Source organism: Budorcas taxicolor, chromosome 10 (assembly GCF_023091745.1).
Source record: "Budorcas taxicolor isolate Tak-1 chromosome 10, Takin1.1, whole genome shotgun sequence".
NCBI classification, from domain to species: domain Eukaryota; kingdom Metazoa; phylum Chordata; class Mammalia; order Artiodactyla; family Bovidae; genus Budorcas; species Budorcas taxicolor.
Window position 1 is genome coordinate 49,461,398 of NC_068919.1, and position 23,004 is coordinate 49,484,401.

General features: G+C 43.8%; 1 protein-coding gene across 1 annotated transcript in view; it reads left to right on the forward strand.

The window, feature by feature from the left end:
- Positions 1 to 23,004, forward strand: part of MYO1E (myosin IE) — a 214,186-nt gene that overhangs the window by 161,978 nt on the left and 29,204 nt on the right. The window contains exons 18-22 of the mRNA XM_052646372.1: positions 3,031 to 3,129; positions 10,930 to 11,074; positions 15,054 to 15,168; positions 15,377 to 15,546; positions 16,945 to 17,090. Coding sequence (XP_052502332.1) covers positions 3,031 to 3,129; positions 10,930 to 11,074; positions 15,054 to 15,168; positions 15,377 to 15,546; positions 16,945 to 17,090 — 675 coding nt within the window. The remainder of the gene's footprint in view (positions 1 to 3,030; positions 3,130 to 10,929; positions 11,075 to 15,053; positions 15,169 to 15,376; positions 15,547 to 16,944; positions 17,091 to 23,004) is intronic.

Genomic DNA, 23,004 nt, shown 5'->3' on the forward strand with positions numbered 1-23,004 from the left:
AGGTATCAAGTGACGTAGTCAAGGTTAAACTCCAATGGGAAGACCAGGATGAAAATTCCTAGCTGCTCATCACCTCCCCTAAGGGGCCTGGAGGGTTCATTTCCCATCTCCCCAGCAAGACCCTTTCCAGCCCACAGCAGACAGACAATGCTTGATCATTTCCAGGGAGGAAAAGATAAATAGGAAGGAAAACTCCCAGGTGCAAGCACTTGCTGTCTGCAAATCCTTCTTGGTATTTTCACACTTTGTGGTGCAGCCTAAGACTCTTTTTCTCACCTTAAGGTGCTGCTGGGATGTGGCAGCCTTCTGTTTGGTTATCTGACAATATTCTGAATAATCTCATCAATAAATGCGGATTCCTAAAACATCTTTTTTATAGGATTACTAAAATTTTTCGATTTAAAATAATCTAAGACTCTCTTACAATATTATCTGTAAATGACATTCATGCTCTGATGGGAAACCCATTCCTCCTGGGTCATCAGCTCACCTTTGGATACCTCTTGCCACCAGCTGGCACTGCAGCCCTTCTCTAAGTCGGTTTTACTCTATTCGGCCATAAGAACCATTCTTGGGGCTTTTCTGTGTGATGGCTCTTCTGCTAGTTCAAGGCAGTTGCCACGTTTTATCTGGGATCTTCTCTTCCATGAACTCATTACTTAGCCACTCCAGCCATTCCTTTGAAGGTGCTGGATGTGGAATCCAACCTTGCCCCTTCTTGGTCATTCCTCTGGATGTGCTTAAATTGCCCTCTGTTTTTCTGAACTGTGTTACACACTTTTTCCTTTGATGTCAAGAGGATAACAGATGGAAAATGTCGGGGGGGTTTTGCCTTCTGACACTAGTTCTCAAACTTGAGTATGCATCAGAATATCCTCTGGAAGGCTTATGACAGGGCCCCATTCCCAGAGTTTCTGGGTCATTGAGGCTGGGGTGGGGCCTGGGGGTGTGCATTCTTAACAAGCCCCCAAGTGATGCTAGTGATGATGGTCTGGGCCTCATATTTGGAGAACGGCTGATCTAGAGCTAAGTTCTAGCCTAGGATTTGGAAGAACTGTATCCTGTGCTGGTCTGTCACCAACTGGTTTTAGTGAAACACTTCATCTCCTGAGTCCTCAGTCCCTTCCTCTTTAAATAAGAGGGTCAGGCCAGAGAGGGATGCCTTAGGTCAGACAGAATGAACACCCCCAGATCTGTTCCCCTGTGTCTGTCATCCTGCCTCTGCCCGTCTCTTCCTCACTCCTATGCTCACTCACCCACACTCACATCTCATGCACACACACACCGAGTAGAAGGGTGGTGTCATCAGCAGCCTCAGAAATAAATTACAAGAGTCTAGAAAGCAGAGGAATTGCTAAGAAGTGCTGGAGCCCACCCTGCTCCCTACTTCAGACTCACTCCAGCTTCCCTTCCCAGCAAACATAATCATGACTGAAAACAGCTCACTCATCCTCACATGCAGTACCTCCCTGGCACGCTCCTCCCTGCCCCACGTATTCCGCTCTGCTGGCAGGCTCTCTAATGCAGATATCTTGCAGTAGCTGCTGGTTGGAAGTTCCTCAATCATGATGCCACCTTCTCAAAATCCAAACCGAGTCATTGGAATATCAAAGACTGGAGAAATGAAGACAGTGGTACATTTTATTCAGTAAATTTTCATAGACTTTCCCCCAATGGTGCCCCCCTAGCTTGCTTTTTCTTTTTTTTTTACATCACATCCCTTATTTGAATTTCAGTGAAGACCTTCCTAACATACACTCTTGTAAACTGGTGTTACAAAGACTAAGGTGTTCCTAGGTCAAATGTTGATTTGTGTTTCCAGTAGGATGGCATCCTGGGATCCGCCCTCATGTCTTGGTTCAGGTTTACTGTGACAGATGGTTTCGCTCTGGGGCTTTCCCGGTGGTTCAGTGGTAAAGAATCTGCCTGCATTGCAGGAGACACGGGAGTTGCGGTTTGATCCTTGGGTCGGGAAGATCCCCTGAAGAGGAAATGGCAACCCACTTAAGTTTCCTTGCCCAGAAAAGTCCCATGGACAGAGGAACCTCGTGGGCTGTGATCTCTGGGGTCAAAAAGAGTCGGACAGGACTGAGCTACTGAGCACGCCTGGTTTCACTTCATCTGTGAGCATGAAACGTCAGGGTCCGTGGAAGGGCAGTGTGCTTCATCGGCAGGGATCACACGGTCAATTGAAGTTCTCGGCAGACAGGGTTACTCATTCCACAAGTTTATGGCGTGTAGTTTATTTTTCTTTTCCTGTTGGAAATGTGTCTTCATTTGGCTTTGGGCAAACTGCCTGCCCTGGATTCTGAATTACTGCCCTGGTGGAGTTCTCTGGCCCTAACCTTCTTGGGTTAATGGCTGAGGACGGTCTTGAAAGAGGACTCCTTCTGAAAGGAGGAGACGGCTTACTCAGGAGAACAACAGGTATTGCCAGCCTGGTGGATGTTTACTGAGGAGTGATGGTGCTCCAGGAATATGTAAAAAACATGGAATTTTAAACATAACACAATATTAATACTTTGAACCAGTTGTCCAGTTGACAAAAATTTCCTAATGACGGAAGTTGTAATGAATGGAGCAATGCTTTCACGCAAGATGCATTGTTTTCCATGTGATTCATGAGGAAGGAACATTTCTTCTTGAATCAATGGGTGATGCATTCCCTGCTTCAAAGCTTGGGGTGTAGCCAGTATTTGTGTAAAAGACTTAAAATGAGCAGATATCTCTAATTGACAGCATCATGTGTAATTTCCTTAATGGAGAAAAGGTCGATGGTGAGTTTGGGATTTGGAGGATGGGAAAAAGGAAAATTATTTTCCTGACTCAGGTTTCTACCCCTTTGGTTTACCAGATATGTGTGGATATTGTATAACCTGAGGGCCAGCTCAGACTCAGATTATTATAATTTATAATCTTTTTTAATATGCGTCCCTGAAATGTGGAATTGCGAGTTTGTGGGTATAGTGGGTAGGAGAATAGGGTGAAAAGATTATCCAGTCCCATCCTGGCTCCCTCTCTCCTTTATAGGGTAAAGCATCAAGTAGAATACCTGGGCCTCAAAGAGAACATTCGAGTGAGGAGAGCTGGTTACGCCTATCGGCGTGTCTTTCAAAAATTCCTGCAGAGGTAAGACTGGTGACTTGGGACTCTTATGTTTTAAACAGGCTTATTGAGATATAATTCTCATATCATACAGTTCACTCATTTGAAGTATACAGTTCAGTGGCTTTTAATATATTCATAGAGTTGTATATCCAACAATGCTGTGATAGACATCACATTTGGCTCTTATGAATAACAAATAATGTGTCTATCAGTGCTCACATACACATTTTTATGTAGGCATATGTTTTTATTTCTGGCATTGCCAGATCAAATGGTAATTATGTTTAACCTTTTTGACGAACTGCTCTATGTTTTACAAGCGGCTGTACCGTTTAACATCCCCACCAACAGTGTTTGAGGGTTCCAGTTTATGTGCATCCTTGCCAACATTTGTTATCATCCAGCTTTTTGGTTCTAGCCATCCCAGTTGGTATGAAGTAGTTTCTCACTGTGGTTTTGATTTGTACTTCCCTAATGGAAGATATTGCTGAGTATCTTTCCATGTGCTTATTATCCGTTAGAGAAATGTCTGTCCAGTCCTCTGATCACTTTTAAATTACTTGTCTTTCTAGTATTAAGTTATAACAATTCTTTTTAGCATCATTTATTGTGAATAAATCATTTTAAAGCATCATTTATTTTAAGTAAAATCAAATATTTTGTCTGTTGAGAGTGATACATCAGTTCAGAAATTCATGGTAACTGTGACATGGGGAGAGACTGACATTTAACTGACTGAGCAAATTAGTAGTGTGGAGACAATTTCAGAAAAATATTTAATAGCTTAAGGTATTTAACCTCAAATTTTTTGTCCAAACGTAAAGTTAAACTGATTTTTATATTTCTATTAAAGTACATTTGGCAAGATCTGTGCTAAATTGTTCTTACTTTGTGTTGTTTTTAAAAAGGATAAAATTGCAGTGTTCTTAAAATACTACATGATTCTAATTTCTCTAGTGATTCTAAATTAGTGGAGTTTCACTGATGTTCTACATTTATTTAATTTCCTTTATGAAAGAAGGAAGCCATATTTACTGTTTTAATCAGAAAATAATTATGTCTTCCTGGTATATGATACAAGACCAGGATATAAGAACATTTTTTAATTCAGATTTTATGTGACAAAGAGGTTTAGGAAGGAGAAGAACTTAATTGCCATCTTTGAGATCCAGTATTTCTAATAGAGTAGCTTTCCCTTTGAGGATGTTGTTTCTTCTGCTGGGAGATAGGGATGGCTAATCTACCGCTTATCAGTGTGGGTCATCATCTGTGGAAGGTCATTGATGTGGAAGGTCAGGAGAGGCTTGGCCAAAGGGTGGATCGTTCTGTACAGTAAAACTTCATTGATTTTTCTCCCCACACATTCAAGATTGCTGATGATTTTGGAGGCTGATTAAACTAGGAATAAAATTCACCATCAGGGCTCTCTGATTTAAAAGGCCCACTACATCTCTAGCGTAAACACAGCAATGTGAAAAGAAGTCTTTAGGAAGATTAGAAAATAAATTTGGAGTGCTCTTGCCTCACTGTAGCAGTATCCATTTGCTGACCAACACCTGAGATGTTAATTATGAAAGACTTTGCTCTTCTTTAAACAGATGGCCGGCACTAGCTTAGGACAGGATTTCTCAACCTCAGCTATTGACATTTTGGTTTAGATGAGTCCTCGTGTGAGGCTGTCCTGGACATTGTAGGATGTTTAGCAACCTTCTTGGCTTCTACCTACTAGATGCCAGTAGTACCAGCAACGCCTCCATCCCACCCTTATTTTCCCCTAGTTGTGACACTCAAAACTGTATCCGGACATTGCCCCATGTGGCCTGGGGAGACAAAGTCAGTTGAGAGAACCGTGGCTTAGATTATCATTAAGGTTCTTCGCAGAACTGCACTTCTTTGAAAATATCCTTTTTTAATTAAGAGGGAAGAAAGTTAAATACAGAACATAGTGAATAAGAAGTATTTCCTCTGACTTGCTTTAATTTCAAAAGGCTTGCCCTCAACAATTCCAAAATGTTTCTAGTATTATTCTCCTTCAATATTTTTTCTAGACTTAAAAAACTTTTTCTTTTTTATGTAAAGTTCTTTTTTAACATTGATCCATTTTCGGCTGCCCTGGGTCTTTGTTGCTTTGCACAGGCTTTCTCTAGTTACAGAGAGTGGGGCTACGCTTTGCTGTGGTGCACGGGCTTCTCCTAGCGGTTGTGTTTTTGCAGAACGCAGAATCCAGGTGTGCAGGCCTTGGTGGTGGTAACCCATGGGCTCAGGAGTCGTGGCTCACCAGCTCTAGCGCACCGGCTCCACAGTTGTATCACACGGTCATGGTTGCTCTGCAGCGTGTGGGATCTTCCTGGAGCAGGGATCGAACCCGTGTCCCCTGCATTGGCAGGCAAATTCTTTACCACTGAGCCACCAGGGAAGTTCCTGTGCTTAAAAACTCTTTATCCGATATTTTCAGATTCTCTCTAATTGACATTGCTATTGAAAATGGATCCGATTTTTTTTTTTTACCTTAAACTTTTTTTTTCTTTTAAGAAACCGATCCCTTCCTTCCATATTATTTAAAAACAGTCTGACAAACCTGACTTCCATCGGCAGTGCTGTGAGCTCCGCCACTCTGTGGGGAGCAGGAAGTCCATGCTCTCGGCCAGATTGTCTGGGGTGCCCTGAGCAGGCTGCGTTACTTGTTTGCAGCAGCTCCTTAAATGAGCTGTGACATGACCTGGATCTAATATCCGGACCTCTCTCAGGTACCAGGCTAGCTGCATGGCTGCACAAGTGGTGCTTTCTTGTGTGCCTTCCAGAGTCAGCGTTTAGTGCGTATCTGTTATGCCCTTTGTGTCGAGCGTCTTTTTCTGAAATGATTTTATCCTTAGATGCCTTCCTGCTCAGCGCTCCTGCTGTGGGCTTTTCCTTTTAGAAGAGACAGACGGGCTTCCCCGTCTTACACAAAGCAGACTCTTGATGTTGTCATATTTTTTGTTTTGTTTTGATTTGAAAGTACTGGGAGGATAATACAGAGTTCAGAAAGAAAACTTGTTTTTCAGTATAAAGTATGTGTTTAGTCTCCTACTCAAAAATGGCTACAAGGCCATATATCTGTCAGTGGGCAAGGAATATTTTTCCAGAGACAGTGCTGTTTTCCATAAGGTGTATGAGTCTGGGATTGTAACAGGATTTGTCCAGAGTCTGACAGTCACGTTCTCATCCTGTGATCCACTGTGAGTAAGTGAATCAGTTTATACCTTTATTATCTCAAGCACGGAGTGTAGCGACTGTCCTGTTGGCTCCCAGGACTTTTTAGTGTCCTTGGGGGTCAGACACATCCTTAAATCCAAGTATCAGAAGCTGGAGGTCACAAGTTTGGGCTGTGTTTCCTCTGGGGAGGAACCACTGGATTGGTCATCTGGGCAATTACAAGAAGCATTGCAGGACTTCCCTGGTGGTGCAGTGGTTAAGAATCCACCTGCCAGTGCAGGGGACACAAGTTCAATCCCCAGTTCAGGAAGATCCCACATGCCTCAGAGCAACTAAACTTGTGGGCTACAGCTACTGAGCTCATGCTTGGGAGCCCATGTGCCGCAACTACACAAGCCCGTTCACCCTAGAGCCTGTGTTCCCCAACTAGAGAAGCCACCACAATGAGAAGCCTGCGCACCATACCTAGAGAGCAGCCGCTACTTGCTACAACCAGAGAAAGCTTGTGAGCAGCAACAAAGACCTCGCACAACCAAAAATACATTTTAAAAGATTTTAAAGGAGCCTTGCAGCCTAGGGGCAAGGAAGGGAAATCTAGGCAGTGACAACAGCCAGTGCAAAGGCCCTGGGATGAAATATTGGTCTTAAGTTGAAACCACTTGATGAAAGGGGTGTAAGTCATTAGGCTCATCTCTGCAAAATTATCATAGGCACCTATTAGGCAGCATCCCATTGCCTTGTGAACCCATTCCTACCAGTATGTCCTGGAGAAACATGACTGAACTGGGTGTACTTACATAGTGAGAGAACCTTGTACTAGAATTATGCTCTGGTCTCTAAGGAAGTGAGGAGAATGCTGGCAGTCTTCCTAAAAGCAAAGGGAACCACCACAAGTGGTCCATGGTCAAAGGGACAGGCAATTCCCATGTCTTACCCAGACCCAAACTCTTATAGGTCTTGTCAGGAAAAAGGAGAAGAAAAAGTCTCTGGAAACCAAGTTCCGTACTATTAAAACAAGAGAGAGAGAAATACAGTATTATTTTAATAGGGGATTGATGTGAATTGCAAAGAGGTACCTATTTGTAGTTGCACAATAAAAATACTTTGGTTTATCATTTTGATTGGATTAAATCAAGCCAAGCAAAATCACACTCTTAGAAGAAACGTGTCACCTTGTTGGTCTGCTCTTTCCCTTTGCACCCATACCCTGCATGAGCTTTCTTTCTCCTCCCTTTAGATTGCAGACACATTACTACTTCTTCACCACTGAGATCCCCCAGTAGCATCTCTGCTGTCAGTCATTTCTATGAGGCTTAATTGGTGTAGCCGACTTTATTATGCCATGTAAGAAATGTACTCAGGCTACTATGTGGCTTCAGGTAGACATTTTCTTTTTTAAGCTTTTTATCTCTAATTAGTGAATAGGAGAATTCACATTAATCTATCAGAGAAATTTTATGATCTAGAGCCATATGGAGAAGGCAATGGCACCCCACTCCAGTACTCTTGCCTGGAAAATCCCATGGACGGAGGAGCCTGGTAGGCTGTAGTCCATGGGGTCACTGAGGGTCGGACATCACTGAGTGAATTCACTTTCACTTTTCACTTTCACGCCTTGGAGAAGGAAATGGCAACCCACTCCAGTGTTCTTGCCTGGAGAATCCCAAGGATGGGGGAGCCTGGTGGGCTGCCATCTATGGGGTCGCACAGAGTCGGACACGACTGAAGCGACTTAGCAGCAGCAGCAGCAGAGCCATATTCTGGATTTTGATGACAGTTTTCCAGACCATACCCCAAAACTCCACCAAGGACTTTATACGTACCTGAAATTCTACTGAGCCTTTTAAGGGGAATTTATTCACCTTCCTCACTGGACCTTGCAGGCCCTTCTTTTTGTGAATTACAGGCATCTTGGCCCCACAGTATCTCAGAATCAAAGGAATTCTTAGTGTATCTTTTGTTCTTTTTTTTTTTTGGCTGTGCCTTGCAGCGTGCATGATTTTAATTGCCAGACCAAGGATCAAACCCACGCCCCATGCATTGGGATCTTGGAGTCTTAATCACTGGACAACCAGGGAAGTTCTCTTAGTGTTTCTTGGAAGCCTCTCATCGGGTGTGCACTGAATTATCAGAGGCCTTGTGTGATTAAATTGTCCCTAACAACACTCTGAATTTAAAGGTTGTGTTGAACATACTCCATCATGTAATTTTTTTAAAACCAGTCAGTAAACTTTTTCATTTTTAATTATACCAGATGAAAACACTTTTAAAATTATATATTTATTTTAATTTTTATTTTATGTTAGGGTATAGTCGATTTACAATGTTGTTTTAATTTCAGGTGTACAGCAAGGTGATTCAGCTATGCTTATCCCATATAGGTTATTGCAGAGTATTGAGTAGAGTTCCCTGTGCTATACAGTAGACCCTTGTTGATTATCTATTTTACATACAGTAGGAGAAGGCAATGGCACCCCACTCCAGTATTCTTGCCTGGAAAATCCCGTGGATGGAGGAGCCTGGTAGGCTGCAGTCCATGGGGTCGCTAAGAGTTGGACACAACTGAGCGACTTGACTTTCACTTTTTACTTTCATGCATTGGAGAAGGAAATGGCAACCCACTCCAGTGTTCTTGCCTGGAGAATCCCAGGGATGGGGGAGCCTGGTGGGCTGCCGTCTGTGGGGTCACACAGAGTCGGACACGACCGAAGCGACTTAGCAGCAGCAGCAGCAGCAGGATTTGCTTCTCAAGGAAATTTATATTATCAGGCAGAACGTGGATATTTAGGAGGAGCAGAGAGGGTCCCTAGAATCCCCTTAGTCCCAACCAGCCGGCTCTGTGCGCGTGATGTGCCTGGTTGTATCCTCTTAAAGAGCCCAGGATCCTGAAGGCAGAGCCACTCTCCTTGTCAAGGTTCCCTTCTCCCTTTGATGCCGTTAGTGAGTCTACTCCTCGTAGTAGCTTCTGGGAACAGAGGAGGAGGGGGGCTTCTTTAGTGGCCTGGGCCCATTCATTGCTCATCTTCCAGATGTGCCTGCACATAGAACACACCCTCCAGTTCCTCACCCATACTCTCCTCTAATTTCCCCTCCTTCCCGCCATCCTTCTCTCCCTTCCACCTCGAGTCTGTAGTAGGCTTCTGTCTCCCCTATTAGGTTAGCCTCTTATATAATAGGGCTTCTGTCTCCCCTATTAGGTTAGCCTCTTATATAATAGGGCTTCCCTCATAGCTCAGTTGGTAAAGAATCTGCCTGCAATGCAGGAGACCCTGGTTCAATTCCTGGGTCAGGAAGATCTACTGGAGAAGGGAAAGGCTACCCACGCCAGTATTCTTGCCTGGAGAATTGCATGGACTGTACAGTCCATCAGGTCGCAAAGAGTCGGACAGGACTGAACAACTTTCACTTTCACTATGTAATTATCATGTTTCTAACATAGACATATGTAGTAGACTGTGTCATCTGTGAAGGAAAGGTTTACACGCATACTAATCCATGTCTTGTATGTACTGCTGTGATGAAAGAAACAGCTTGGGGTTCAAATCCCAGCTCTGACGTCTGCTAGCTCAGTAGCCTTGGGTAGTTCTCTATTTTCCTCTCTTTCCTGTTTTGCAAAATGGGAAAACCAGCTGACTGAGGTTGCTATAGAGATAAAGGAATCTACTGCACCAAGAACAACACCTGATGCAGAGAACACCCTTTAATTACAACAGGTTACTCTTTCCTGCCGTGTTCCTGGCATTGTATCAGGTGCCAGATGTGTGGGGTGAGCCCCACAGATATGACATCCCCTCGTGGCTCCTATCCCCATGGGGGTGGCATAAATTACCCAAATAGGTACAGACATGACTATCATTACAAATTGATATATACTCTGAAGGCAAAATATTATTTTCTATGAGAGAAAATAGCAAAGGGGACAGTTTTTGCGTGGGTTGTCCAAAAAGGTTTCTATGGAAGCGTCGTTGAAGTCCGGACCCTCCCCGCTACACCCCGACCGCTGAGTAGGAGCCAGCCCTCTGAGGGGTTTGGAGACCAGCACATCTGCCAGAGAGAATAGCATGGGCGAAGCCTCTGAAGAGGGACTGTGTGCAGGAAGAGGAGGCCATCCTCCCAGGAGTGGGGTGAGCCAGAGAAAGCAGAAATGAGACTGGAGAAAGCTGAGGACCAGTCACCAGGGCCTCCTGACTCAAGATGCAGAGAGCTCCACAGGTGAAAGCCGATCCATCGTAATCATAACAGCTGCTTATGGGGAGCTCCATAAAACTCTTCACATTGACTGTTAAGTGCTCCCAAGAAATCAGGGGAAATCAGTGTTGAGAAAAGACCATTTGATTTTGCCAGAAGGGTGTCGTTGGTGACCTTCAGCGATGCTATTTTTAGACAGTGGTAGAAAGGAAAAGCAGATTTTCTCCAGGGCGTTAGCATGGAAACAGTTGGAGAAGGAAAGAGTAGGTGGCGGCTCTGAAATGGGCCTACCAGACCCAGTGGGTTTTTGCAGTTGTCAAGGTCTACGCCTGAGCCTCGGAAGGGAGGCAAGGGGATGGCTAGGACTCCAGCAGCACCGGGTGCCTTTTGGGGGCGTCCAGGCCAAGCCTGATCCTTCTCTCCCTGTTTTCCTCACAGGTATGCCATCCTGACAAAAGCCACGTGGCCCTCATGGAAGGGGGATGAGAAACAAGGCGTCCTGCACTTGCTGCAGTCCGTCAACATGGACAGTGACCAGTTCCAGCTAGGGAAGAGCAAAGTGTTCATCAAAGCCCCCGAATCTGTGAGTTTTCCCCTGCCACGCCTCTCCCTGCGGCCCCCCTCTCAGCCCCCTCCACACAGCGAGGCTGGTTTCTTTACTTCTCCTGTGCTTCATGTCTTAAATGTCAGTTCCTCAAAGAAGGCTTTCCGCTACTCCGAGTCTGTGTGGTTCATGCCCCACACCCTAGCACCTTTGGAGTCCTCAGCTTGGATACAAAACTATCATCACAAGAGCTTTCTTTAGTACTTATCCCTCCCATTCTAGGTGGTCATTGCCTTGAGGTCAGGGTCTGTTTATGAGCCTTTGTGTACTCAGAGCTTCAGGAGGAAAGTGGCTCAGAGGAGGTGCCCAGCAGTTATTTTCAGTGTCCAGTAGTGTCTCAGCTAATAGGTACTTCTTTGCCCAGAAAGGAGGCTTGGGTTAACCTACATCCTCACCTGGCTGACACCAAAGAAAGCATGTCACACAAAGGCGGAGCAGAGCCTGGGAGTGAGAATTCCCAGGACTGTACTTTGAAGACCGTGAGGAAGCCCAGAAAGGACTTTGAGGAGACCAACAGATAGAAGGCGAAATCTCCAGTCTTAAAGGATACAGATATTTACCAGTAAGGAACTCAAAACACAAAGGTTTTACAATTTACAAACTTATCAGACTTCCACAGATTAATTTAGTGGAACTTCTTAATCTTTCCTGTGGAGCATGTGATCACCCTGAGCTGAATGATTGTTCACAGGAAGTTCTCAGTTTGAGCAGGAACCCAACACAGCCCCTCAGTCCTTCTGCCCCATAGCTCTGGGGCTGTGGAATGAAGACAATTTCAGCTTAAAAATGAAGACAATTTTCAAGCTGGAGAAACTGCTGGAACTAATGGGGGTGGGTGTCACCATTTCTTGAGGTTCCTGTAATAATCACAAGACTATTTTCAAGAGTCTATGGAGACAGACTTCCCTGCTGGTTCAGTCGTTAGGGCTCTTTGCTTCCACCGCAGTGGGGCACAGTTTCGATCCCTGGTTGGGGAACTAAGATCCTGCATGACATGTGGAGTAGCCAAAAAAAAAAAAAAGAGTTGGTGGTGAATTTGGCAAAAGTAGTCACCATATCACCAAGAGAACCTGCAGTGTTGGTCATAACGGAAACCCTTGACTCTAGGCAGATTCTGGTCCTGCCATGCGTTTTCTCCACTAGAAGGGGCCCCATCACTGCTATTCTGCCTGCCTCCCAGGATCATCCTGAGATCAGAAATGCTAATAATTGTAACTGAATTACTTTAAAGGCTGTTAAATAATAAGTGGCACACATCGATAGAACCCATATGAAAAGTTTGTGGTAGCATTTTCCACTTTGAGATATTTGTAGCTTCACAGCAATTTCATTTCCAAATATAAAATGAAAATGTTGTGTCATACACCATTAAGCAACCCACAGAACAGTTCCTGTTCTTTCTAAAACGGGCTGGAGTGATTTATCGGTACAATGGAGAACTCTTCTGTTTTATACCCTCTCCTCTGTTTTTACTTTTTCGACTTGCTGAATTTTCACAGAAACAGCCTCAATGTTTTTCATGCTTTTTTTTTTCCTGATTCAGTAGAGCTTTGAGATTTTACTTTCAAATCAAGATTTATTTTTGGTTTTTCTTTTCCATGTTTTCCTCTCAGTTGCATTTTTACCTTCACTTGACTCTTCCTCTCCCCCATTTTTTCACACACACACACACACACACACACACACACACACACACACCCATCATTACTACTCTGTCCCCTCCCCGCATTGCTCTTCCATCCGTTTCTAGCCCTGACATTGCAAACACTTTTACAAAAATTGTTTTTTAGGGACTTCCCTGGCAGTCCATTGGTTAAGACTCCACGCTTCCACTGCGGGGGGCATGAGTTCCATCCCTGGTTGGGGAACTAAGATCCTACATGGCGCAAGAAAGACATGGCCAAAAAAAAGGTTTTTAAAAATCTAACCTGTGATTTTGCTTTAACTTTTATACTAAATGTGCTGAATTTACAAAATAACCCGTTTGCTTTGAGAACCCACATTAGGCATGAGAGAGTTTGCTTTGGTTTTGTTATGTGTGTCCGTGGTTTTTGCTTTTCTCTCTTCTTCTCCCTTTCTCTCTCTTTCTTCTTGAACCTCCCTGATTTCTAACCCCTATGGCTTTTGGAAAGAACCTAAAAACCAGCTCGTCTTTGAACTGGTCTATAGGAAGTTGGGAATTGGTTGACTCTTCATCCTTTCTGAGTCACAAGTATATTTTCTATGACGCTCTCAAAATAGTTCTGGGAAAGAAGAAGAAAACAAGACTTACTCAGAAACCCAACACAGAAAAGAAAACACCAATGGATAATCTTCCAGGCAACTGCTGGGCTCAGATTTTTAAACATTCTGGCCAGTTGTTGAAAAAATCTTTTGTTCTTGAAATATGCACCTTTGTTTATTGTTTGGCACTGATGGCTGTGGAATGAAGTGCCCCTCTCTTGATACGTTGAGTTTGAGGTAGAGCTGTGAGAAGGAGAACTTGAATGTCAGGAGGAGAGATCACTTGCTCCAGGGTACAAACCCAGATAAACCGAGACAACAAATCAAGCCCAGCTGCCTTCAAACCAAATTTGCTTGTTTAGTTCTGGAATGTTTTTACATAGACATCCGTCATCATTACTTTGGGTTTTTATTGGTCTGTTTTTTATTCCTAGAGAGTCATGTAAACTACTTCCTAGGTGAATGAGAGTTTGCCACCATTTTACGAGTTGATTAGAAGCAGATGATTCTATGTCCAAGTGAGGAGGAGCCTGGCAGAACCTGAAAGGCCTCGGTTCACTTTCCAGCTCCGCCCAGTCTTAGTACTGATGTTCTTCTCTTTAAGTTGGAGATAATGCAAATACGCGGTACATGTAGTTGCTGAGTGGTTGAATGAAGTAATGTGTGTAAAGCATCTAGAATGATTCCTGATCCATTGTGGGCATTACAGCTGTTTGCTGGTGTCTTCGTCACTCTAGAGCTTTGGTGAGTCATGTACAACAGTATTCATCGTTAAGATGACCTGAGTCTCAAGACCTGCCAGTGTCTGACATGAGCCCTTAACCAAATCAGCCTCAGCCCCTCTTGGTGAATCCAAGTCCTTATTAACACATCAGAAGTCCAGCTCCAATCACTGGTTATTATCCTCTGCCCAATGACTCCCTATGGATTTCTGTGAGGCAGGAAGTCTGTACTTTCATGGAACCAAAAGTTGGGCAGCCCTCCTTCCACAGCAGCACGAGCTTTCTGCAAAAGCTGGAAAATTCTAGTACGAGGCTTATATTGCAGCACTAAAAGCTGCCTCCGTGAGCTCATTTGATCTAGCCACTTAATGTCCTCTTTGGATCAAGGTGGGAAATAAATGGGTGTGTGTTGAATCACTCATTTGATTCTTACAGAGGTTAGGAACAAGGTAGGGCAGACACCATCATTAAGGTCCGACTGAATACACTCAGATCCAGCTATTTTCCACCATGTTTTTTTAGTAGAAAAATATATATAAGGACTTATGTGGTGGTACAGTGGATGAGAATCCACCTGCCAGTGCAGGGGATGTGGGTTTGATCCCTGATCCAGGAAGAGCCCACATGCTGTGGAGCAGCTAAGCCCATGTGCCACAACCACTGGCCCTGTGTGCCTGGAGCCCACGCTCCACGATAGGAGAAGCCACCACAACGAGAAGCACGTGCACTGCACGGAGGAGTAGCCCCGCTCAGCACGGCCAGAGAAGGCCTGCGTGCAACGGCAGAGACCCAGCAACCGGAAAGGAACTAGCTTTTAAAATATCTCGTCTCTGTATATTTACATGTAAAAGTTATAGTGACCATAAGCAATACATTTTTTTCACCTTTGTTTATGAGTCTGAGAAGCTGCTTCCCATTGTGTCCTTGACTAAACTGAGTGTCCTTGAAATATCCAAGAAAGTAATGTTCAGGTCCTGTGAACTGACTCACACTTGTCTTCTCTCTTTTCACAGCTCTTTCTTCTAGAAGAAATGAGGGAGCGAAAGTACGATGGGTATGCTCGAGTGATACAGAAATCATGGAGGAAATTCGTGGCCCGGAAGAAATATGTCCAAATGAGAGAAGAGGGTATTATAGTCATTTTATTTCATTCATTTACCAAATCTCAAGAATATTTTTGAGCTTAGATGAAGTTACAAGTTCATTGTACTTTGCACATACTGAGCATTGCAGCCTTGCATTCATTAGGAGTCTCTCTGTGTCTTTCCACACGGAGCATTTTCCTCCTTGTAGGGAACTGATCCTTCTCCCTTCTCTGCCCTTTTGGGAACTGCAGCCTCCAACCTTCTGTTGAATAAGAAGGAGAGACGGAGAAACAGTATTAACAGGAACTTCATTGGGGACTACATTGGGATGGAGGAGCACCCGGAACTCCAGCAGTTTGTGGGCAAGAGGGAGAAGATCGATTTTGCAGACACAGTGACCAAGTACGACAGGAGGTTCAAGGTGCGTGCTGCCTGCCCAGCCCTGGGAGCCACCAAACGGGTTCCTTAGTTTTAAAAATAACTCATCATTTTGCTTTTGGGATTACCAAAACAGAACATATCCATTGTAGATAAATGTAGAAAATGCAGATAAGCCAAGAGAAAAATAGCCACCTATACCCAGAAACAATCACTATTAACATTGTGTGTGTCTCCTGTAGAACGTTTTCATGCAGACATACATTTGTATATTTAGTTTACAAAACTGAAATCTACCTTAATGCTGGTTTGTGTTCTGCATTGGTTTTCTCCTAAAATACACCAGGGAGAACTTTCTATATTAATAGATATGTTAATATCATAACAATTTATACATTGTTTTGTTTACCTGCATAGTATCCCATTCAACAGTTGCTTCACTATTATTTTGAGCCAGTTTCTTCTTAATTTCTTCTCGTGACTTTTTTTTTTTACCATCATAAATAAAAGGATACTGTGAGCATTCTTTCACATGGCTTAGTGCATTTGTCTACTTATGCTTTTAGAGTAAATTGTTAGGAGTAGACTCATTGGATCAAAAGATTGAGAATATAAAGTGAAGTGTTCTTATCCATTTTCCCTGGGCAAATGACTATGCGGGGCTTTGACAGAGCCACTGGAGGACAGCTGATTTTTTAACCTCTTTCTTTAGACATCTGTCTTTTTTCTTTTGCCTAATAAAATTTTGACCCTAATAGTGAAATCTGAAGCCATAATAAATTATGGGCCATTAAGAGCTTTTTATGTGAGTTATTTCTTGTTTGGTTTTTGGTCGGGGAAAAAAATAAAGAACGAACAATAATAATTTCAGAAGAAGGATGATGTTGTTTTGCCAAAACCAAAGCACTGCTTACAAACTAAATATGGTGCTAGCTGGCTCTGGTGGCAGGTTTGAATACAAACATGAATGTTAAGTCTCTCAGTATTGTTTGGATATAACACAGTACATTTGTATTAGATTTTTAAGGATTACCATTGAAATGAAAATGTATCAATTTTAAAGAGTAAAACTTTAATGGACTCACAAACATTACATATGCAGGGTCCCTTGAGGGACCCCTCTATGAGAAACATCCTGGAGCAGACCATTGGTAGGGTCACCCTGCATGTTGGTTTGCCCTGATCCCTTAGGTGGATCCACGTGAGTCTAACATTTTTATAAGTTAAAGAGAGTCAAGTATCAGCAGTTTTGTATATGTCAACCTAACAATCATAAGTAACATGTTCTTTTGCTCTCGAAAGAGTTGGATGATAAAGGGAGTCCCCCTCCGATCGTGGTGAAAGTTCACCGCCTGAAGCGGCTTCCTTTCACCTGGTCACCAATGTCCTGTGTGTAGACTACTGTCACTCTGGCACTTTTCTAAAACACCTGTCCTTACAGAGCGTAAAGCGAGACTTGCTTCTGACTCCAAAATGCTTGTACTTGATTGGACGAGAAAAGGTCAAACAGGGTCCAGACAAAGGCCTGGTGAAGGAGGTACTGAAGCGGAGGATCGAGATGGAGAGGATCTTGTCTGTGTCCCTCAGGTAGGTGGCCAAGGGTGGCGACGGGGAGCCCCACCTCTGCACGACACTGCCATCTGCTATTCCAAACACCGCCTGGAGAGACGCGGCGTCAGGCTCCCCAGTTGTAAAAATGACGATGAAGAGAACCCAGTTTTCTCTTCTTCCCTGAGAAGAGCTGATCTTCTTGGGTCTCAGGCAGTACTACAATCACAAGAAAAGGCTACCTTCTGATCTGCTCCTCTAGTCAAGGGATACTCAGATCCTTTGCTCCCATAAAATCTGAGGGGAAAAAAAATGTAGTCTGTGAAACAAACAGGGCATAATTGCTGTTATTGAAGGTGGGGGTCAACATTCTTGAGTCCTGCCCCCAAGCCCACCTTGCCCCTGATGAAGAGGGCATTTCACCAGGAAAAGCCTAGCCCATTTCACCAGGAAAAGCCTGAGCAGAGGTGGCCGCTAGGTCATCAGTGCTGCTTTTAGTTTGCTGTGAGCTTGGATTGTCCTGATAGGAAGGATCTCTGGACTCCTTGAGGCCCCTCTGCCTGCTCATTCCCCCGGGGGTGAGGGGGAATACAAATTGGTCTCCATAATCTGTAACCCTGGGGTCATTGCCAAATGCTCCCTTCAACTCCAGGTTCACAGGTAGGCACCCTTGCTCTTCCCATCAGCACTCTGGTTTATGAAATGAGTGCAATTGTACAGTAGTTTGAGCATTCTTTGGCATTGCCTTTCTTTGGAATTGGAATGAAGGACCTTTTCCAGTCCTGTGGCCACTGCTGAGTTTTCCAAATTTGCTGGCATAATGAATGCAGCACTTTCACGGCATCATCTTTTAAGATTTGAAATAGCTCAGCTGGAATTTCATCACTTTCGCTAGCTTCATTTGTAGAAATCTTCCTCAGGCCCATCTGACTTCACACTCCAGGATGTCCACACCATCATGGTTATCTGGGTCATTGAGAGCTTTTTTGTAGAGTTCTTCTGCATATCCTTGCCACCTTTTCTTGATCTCTTCTGCTTCTATTAGGTCCATACCATTTCTGTCCTTTATTGCAAGAAGGCTGACTGGTTGTCTGAGGAGGCCTTACAAATAGCTGAGAAAAGAAGAGAAACAAAAGGCAAAGAACAAAGGGAAAGATACAACGGAATGCGGAGTTTCAGAGAATAGCAGAGAGAGATGAGAAAGCCTTCTTAAGGGGACAATGCAAAGAAATAGTGGAAAACAATAGAATGGGAAAGACTAGAGATCTCTTTAAGAAAATTTGAAATACCAAGGGAACATTTCATGCAAAGATGGGCACAGTAAAGGACAAAATGGCAAGGACCCGCATATGCTGAGACTTCCCCAAATCCTCCCTGTGATGAGAGGAAATCCTCACGCCACAGAAGGCGAAGAAAAGAGGAAGAAAGGCCCCTTTGAGGCTTCCTCCTTGAGTCATGTCCTGGGACCCTTCTGAGGATGCCTCAACTTCTGCCAGGGCAAGCTTAGGGCTGCCATCGTATTAAAATATTAGAGATGTTCTGGTCACCTGCAGGTGCGTCTTCTTGGAATTAGGACTGCTCTACACTGTTACTCCACACACAAGACAAAATCGCTGCTTGTAGGCAAAAGCAGAGTTTCTGTGCACACAGGAAACTGATTTACCAGGCTACAAAAGCCTGGCTCCAGTGCGATCATCCAAAGCAGATTTTAAGTTGTGTCTGTTCTTGCCTATGTCACTGTGGTTTCTGATTTTGTCTGTTCCCAATTTTCCTGATAAAGAGCCAGGCAGGGCAGTGACGTTAAGTGTTTAAAACACTTCAGTTGAAGATGCGGTGGAACTGGTAAGCAGATGTGTTCATCAGCAGCTCTTTGCAGCCACACCTCAGGTGGTTCTCAGTGCCATGGATTTCACAGACACACTCTAGGCACTGTCTGGTTTCACAAAGGTCTTTCTGATCATGCAGCTCACTGACCAGGCCACGACCTGCTGACCACACTCTCCTGGTTACTGGGCCCCGAGACTGCCCTTGCTGGTCCAAGGAATCCAAGTGGAAGCTTCTTTTTTTATCTTGCATGGGAACAAGGGCTTATACCTGGGCTAAGCTGAGTGAGCTAAAACGTGCTGGGCACACTTGACAGTTGAAAGCCCAGGAGTCACAGCTCTGGGACACAAGTGCTCACTACTCAGAGTGAGTGTTGTTCTCACAGTTACTACTGCCTAGGTGTGTCTGCAGCCCTCAGAGGCCTTAAGCGGCGCTTGATCTTTGTATATCTACACGTGCACCTGGCACTTGGACACTCAGTGTCTTGTTGATCAAGTCTCTGAGGCTTATCAAGGTGTGGGATATTCACACTCAAGTTTTTTCCCTGTCTCTTTTTCTTTTTTCACAGCTTCTGGGGATACAGTGTCTTACAGTTAAGATCAGATTCTTTTTCCACTTTCTTTTTAGTATTCATGGTCTGGATGTTTGCTTCCTTGTGGCCTTTCCTTATTGGAGGATGTAATAAAATGAGGTACTTAGCCTGAAATTTGTTCTGACTCTAGGAGGGAAAAAGAGCCTGAGTCATTTAAAGGTGTTATTTCTGTGTGTTACAGTCACTGAGCCCCAGTTTGCCAGGATTAATAACCATTGCCTCATTTCTTTCAGCCACTGGGATAGGCTAGTAATCTAAACCAATAGAAGTGCAATCAGATAGAGTGTGCAGAATCAAACATAGAGGAGAAATTGATTGTGGTACCAGGAGAACGTATCTGTGTGGGTGTGTGTACACGTGTATTCTCAATATATTTCAGTATTAGTATAGAGAAAAATTTGAACAGTTGTCTTGCATTTTGGGAAGAGAGTCGTAATGTGTGTTTTGAAGACTTCATGGGACTTACTTCTTGACTGTTGGCTAGAATGATCACCTAATGGCTTCTAATTCAGACTATCAAAGTGTCCTACAAACCTGATCTTTCAGCCCATCCCTAACTCTTATAACTACTGGGGAGGCCAAATTGGCTCACAGCTGCCTATTCAGACCAACCAACCATACAAGAAAATATACAGGGCAATTTGGGGAATGTAAAATAACTAAATATTTTGCAAGTGTGTTATGAGTGTTCGTTGCTCAGTTGTGTCCCACTCTTTGTGACCGTGGAGTGTAGCCTGCCAGGCTCCTCTGTCCATGGAATTCTGCAGGCAAGAATACTAGAGTGGGTTGTCATTCCCTTCTCTAGAGGATCTTCCCAAGCCAGGGATTGAACTCAGTTCTCCCACATTGCAGGCAGCTTCTTTACTGTCAGAGCTGCCAGGGAACGTGGCAAGTATTTTGTATGAAGGATTTACTGTTTATTCCTTTAGGTGTGGTAATAATATTGTGGTCATTTATATTTAAGAAGGCTTTATCTTTTAGAGATAGACACTGAAATGTTTGATGATAAAATAATATGATTATACGCTGCTGTAAAATAACCTAGCTGATGTTGTGGGAGTGGGGGTAATGAGACTGCAGATGAATTTGACTGTCTGTAGATTGATCATCGTTGAAAACTCCTGACATGTGGTGGTTCATTCTGCTACTCTACTTTTTGATATACTTGAAATTTTCCATAATAAAAAGTGTTTCCTAATACTTCAATAGACATCATATTTTTAGAAGTCTCTACCTTTTATAAGTGTACTGAAATATATCTAGTTGAATTATAATTGAAATTTTTTTTAAACTTTTTTTAATTTACAAGAAAAAAAAATAGATTAGGCCCAATATCTCAGAGAGCTGTGATGATAACAGTCACTCACAGGGAAAGGAGAACTCCTTATCTAAATAAAAGGCTGAACACTGACAGCCTGCATTTCTGCCTTCATGGAGATGTGGTGAGAATATCGGGAGGTGCCACACTCCTGATGTCTGATGCCTTTGGGGCATCATATTTCTAAGCCTTTGAGGGGACCGCTGATGGAAGGCCGAGCATCGTTTCTGCAGGCTCCTTCAAGAGCTGCTGCTTGTCCAAATACCTCACTGGCCCGTGAGTGTGTGCTTAGTATCCGACTCTGCAACCCTTTGGACTGTAGCCTGCCAGGCTCCTCAGTCCTTCAGGCAAGAATACTGGAGTGGGTTGCCATACCCTCCTTCAGGGCCTCTGCCCAGCCTAGGGATCAAACCCGGGTCTCCTGCATTGCAGGCAGATTCTCTACCTGCTGAGCCATCAAGGAACTGACCTCGTCTCGCTCTTATTTGAAAAACTCAGTTTGCTGGAAGAGTGGTCAGGAGGTACAATGGCCTGTATTCTTGGCCTTCCTGTTGGCTCATGAGGTTTGAAACATAAAATCTCCTATATGGAGCTCTCTCTGATGAAGCTTCTAGTAGTCCTTCTCTTTCCCATAGCTGACCCCCAGAAACCTAAGATCAAAAGCTTCAGGGCTGTCTGCGTAGGTCAGTAGATTTCCAGTACTTGTACATACTAGGAAAGTCAGCCTAGAAGGAGTGGGCTTTAGACAGAGGCCCCAGCACTCCTGGGCATGACATTCTTGCCTAAAAATGGTTCGTTGCCTAATTGTCCTAACTCTCTGGCAATAAGAACAGCCTCCTTCACTTGGGATCTGCTCTGCTGACCCGATGCTTTCCTGAAATCTTGACTTCCTATGGATTTTGAGCTCTGGGAAGCTGGAAGTTTTCTGCATTTTTGAACTGACCACCAACCTTGTGTTCAACTCTGGATTTGCAGTTGGTGAGACACAGTCCCTGCCTCGGGGCGTTCTGGAAGGAGGAGCCATGCCCTGCGTAAACATGGGGCACACAGCTTACAAGTGTGGAGAGATTGGTTTCCAGGATATTCCTGGGACACAAAAATGGGACTGAGCCTTTCCCCTGTGGTTGGGTGAAGCTCTTCCCAGGAGGCCTGACACCACATGTATCTGCACTTTCTCAGAGAAATTAAGTAGGCTCCCAAACTGGTGCTCCTGGTATCTCTGGGTGGTAGAGTTCTGGATAAGGCTTGTTTTCTTCTGCTTTTAATTTTTACCTTTGTAGTTCTCAGTTTACTGAAAGGAGCACTGGGGACTTCCCTGGTAGTCTAGGGTTAAATATCTGCCTTGAAAGGTAAGCAAATCTGGTTTGATCCCTGGTCAGGGAACTAAGGTCCCACATGCAAATAAGACCATTTGCCACAACAGGAGAAGCCCCTGCACGCTACAACTAGAGCAAGCCTGAGTGCTGCAGCAAAGACCCAGCACAGCCAAAATAAAGAAATAAACATAATTTTTTTTAAAGGAGTATCTATTTCATAAGCAGAAAACATTTCATTTTGAGAGTTTAAATAAAAGCAGGGGCCATCCTAGCTGAAATTGCTTTTTCAGCTTAAGAAAAAAAAAGAAAAAACTCCTTTAAAACTTTACCCAGGGTTTTGTAACTAACATTTTTATGAAGAAGATTTGGTTAAGGGAGTAAACCAAGCATTTCTAGTGTGGTCAGCTGTACAACAATAAGCCACAGAAAGAGAGGATAAAGAACCAATCAAGAGCCAAACCAGGGACTAGTTAAGCTTCTTTCAACATAAGCTCCTACGTCAAACATCTGTAAGGAATTGCAACTTGAGCAATTGAAGAAGACGGAGGTGAAGTCCAAAAATAAGTCTGATATTTTAGGGGGAAAAAACAAGGTGTAAAAGCTTTGTTTTCAGACCTAGGAACCTGGGCTGAGGCAAGGAGAATGAGCTGACGCTCTGGCCTGGGTGAAGAGAATTCCTGATTTTCTGACTCCGATCACCAAAGGGAAGGGCTCTTGAATTTGATGGTTAAAGTCCTAATGTCCAAACAGTCTCTTCTCATTTCCAGACTCATGCTGATAATTGACCTTGATGTGTTGGCCTGCTGGCTTTATTTCTTCCTGATCATGAAACTCCTAATAGTCTGCACACATTAAACCACTCAAGGTTTCTTATGTTGGACTCCTTTAATAATCCAGTCGAAT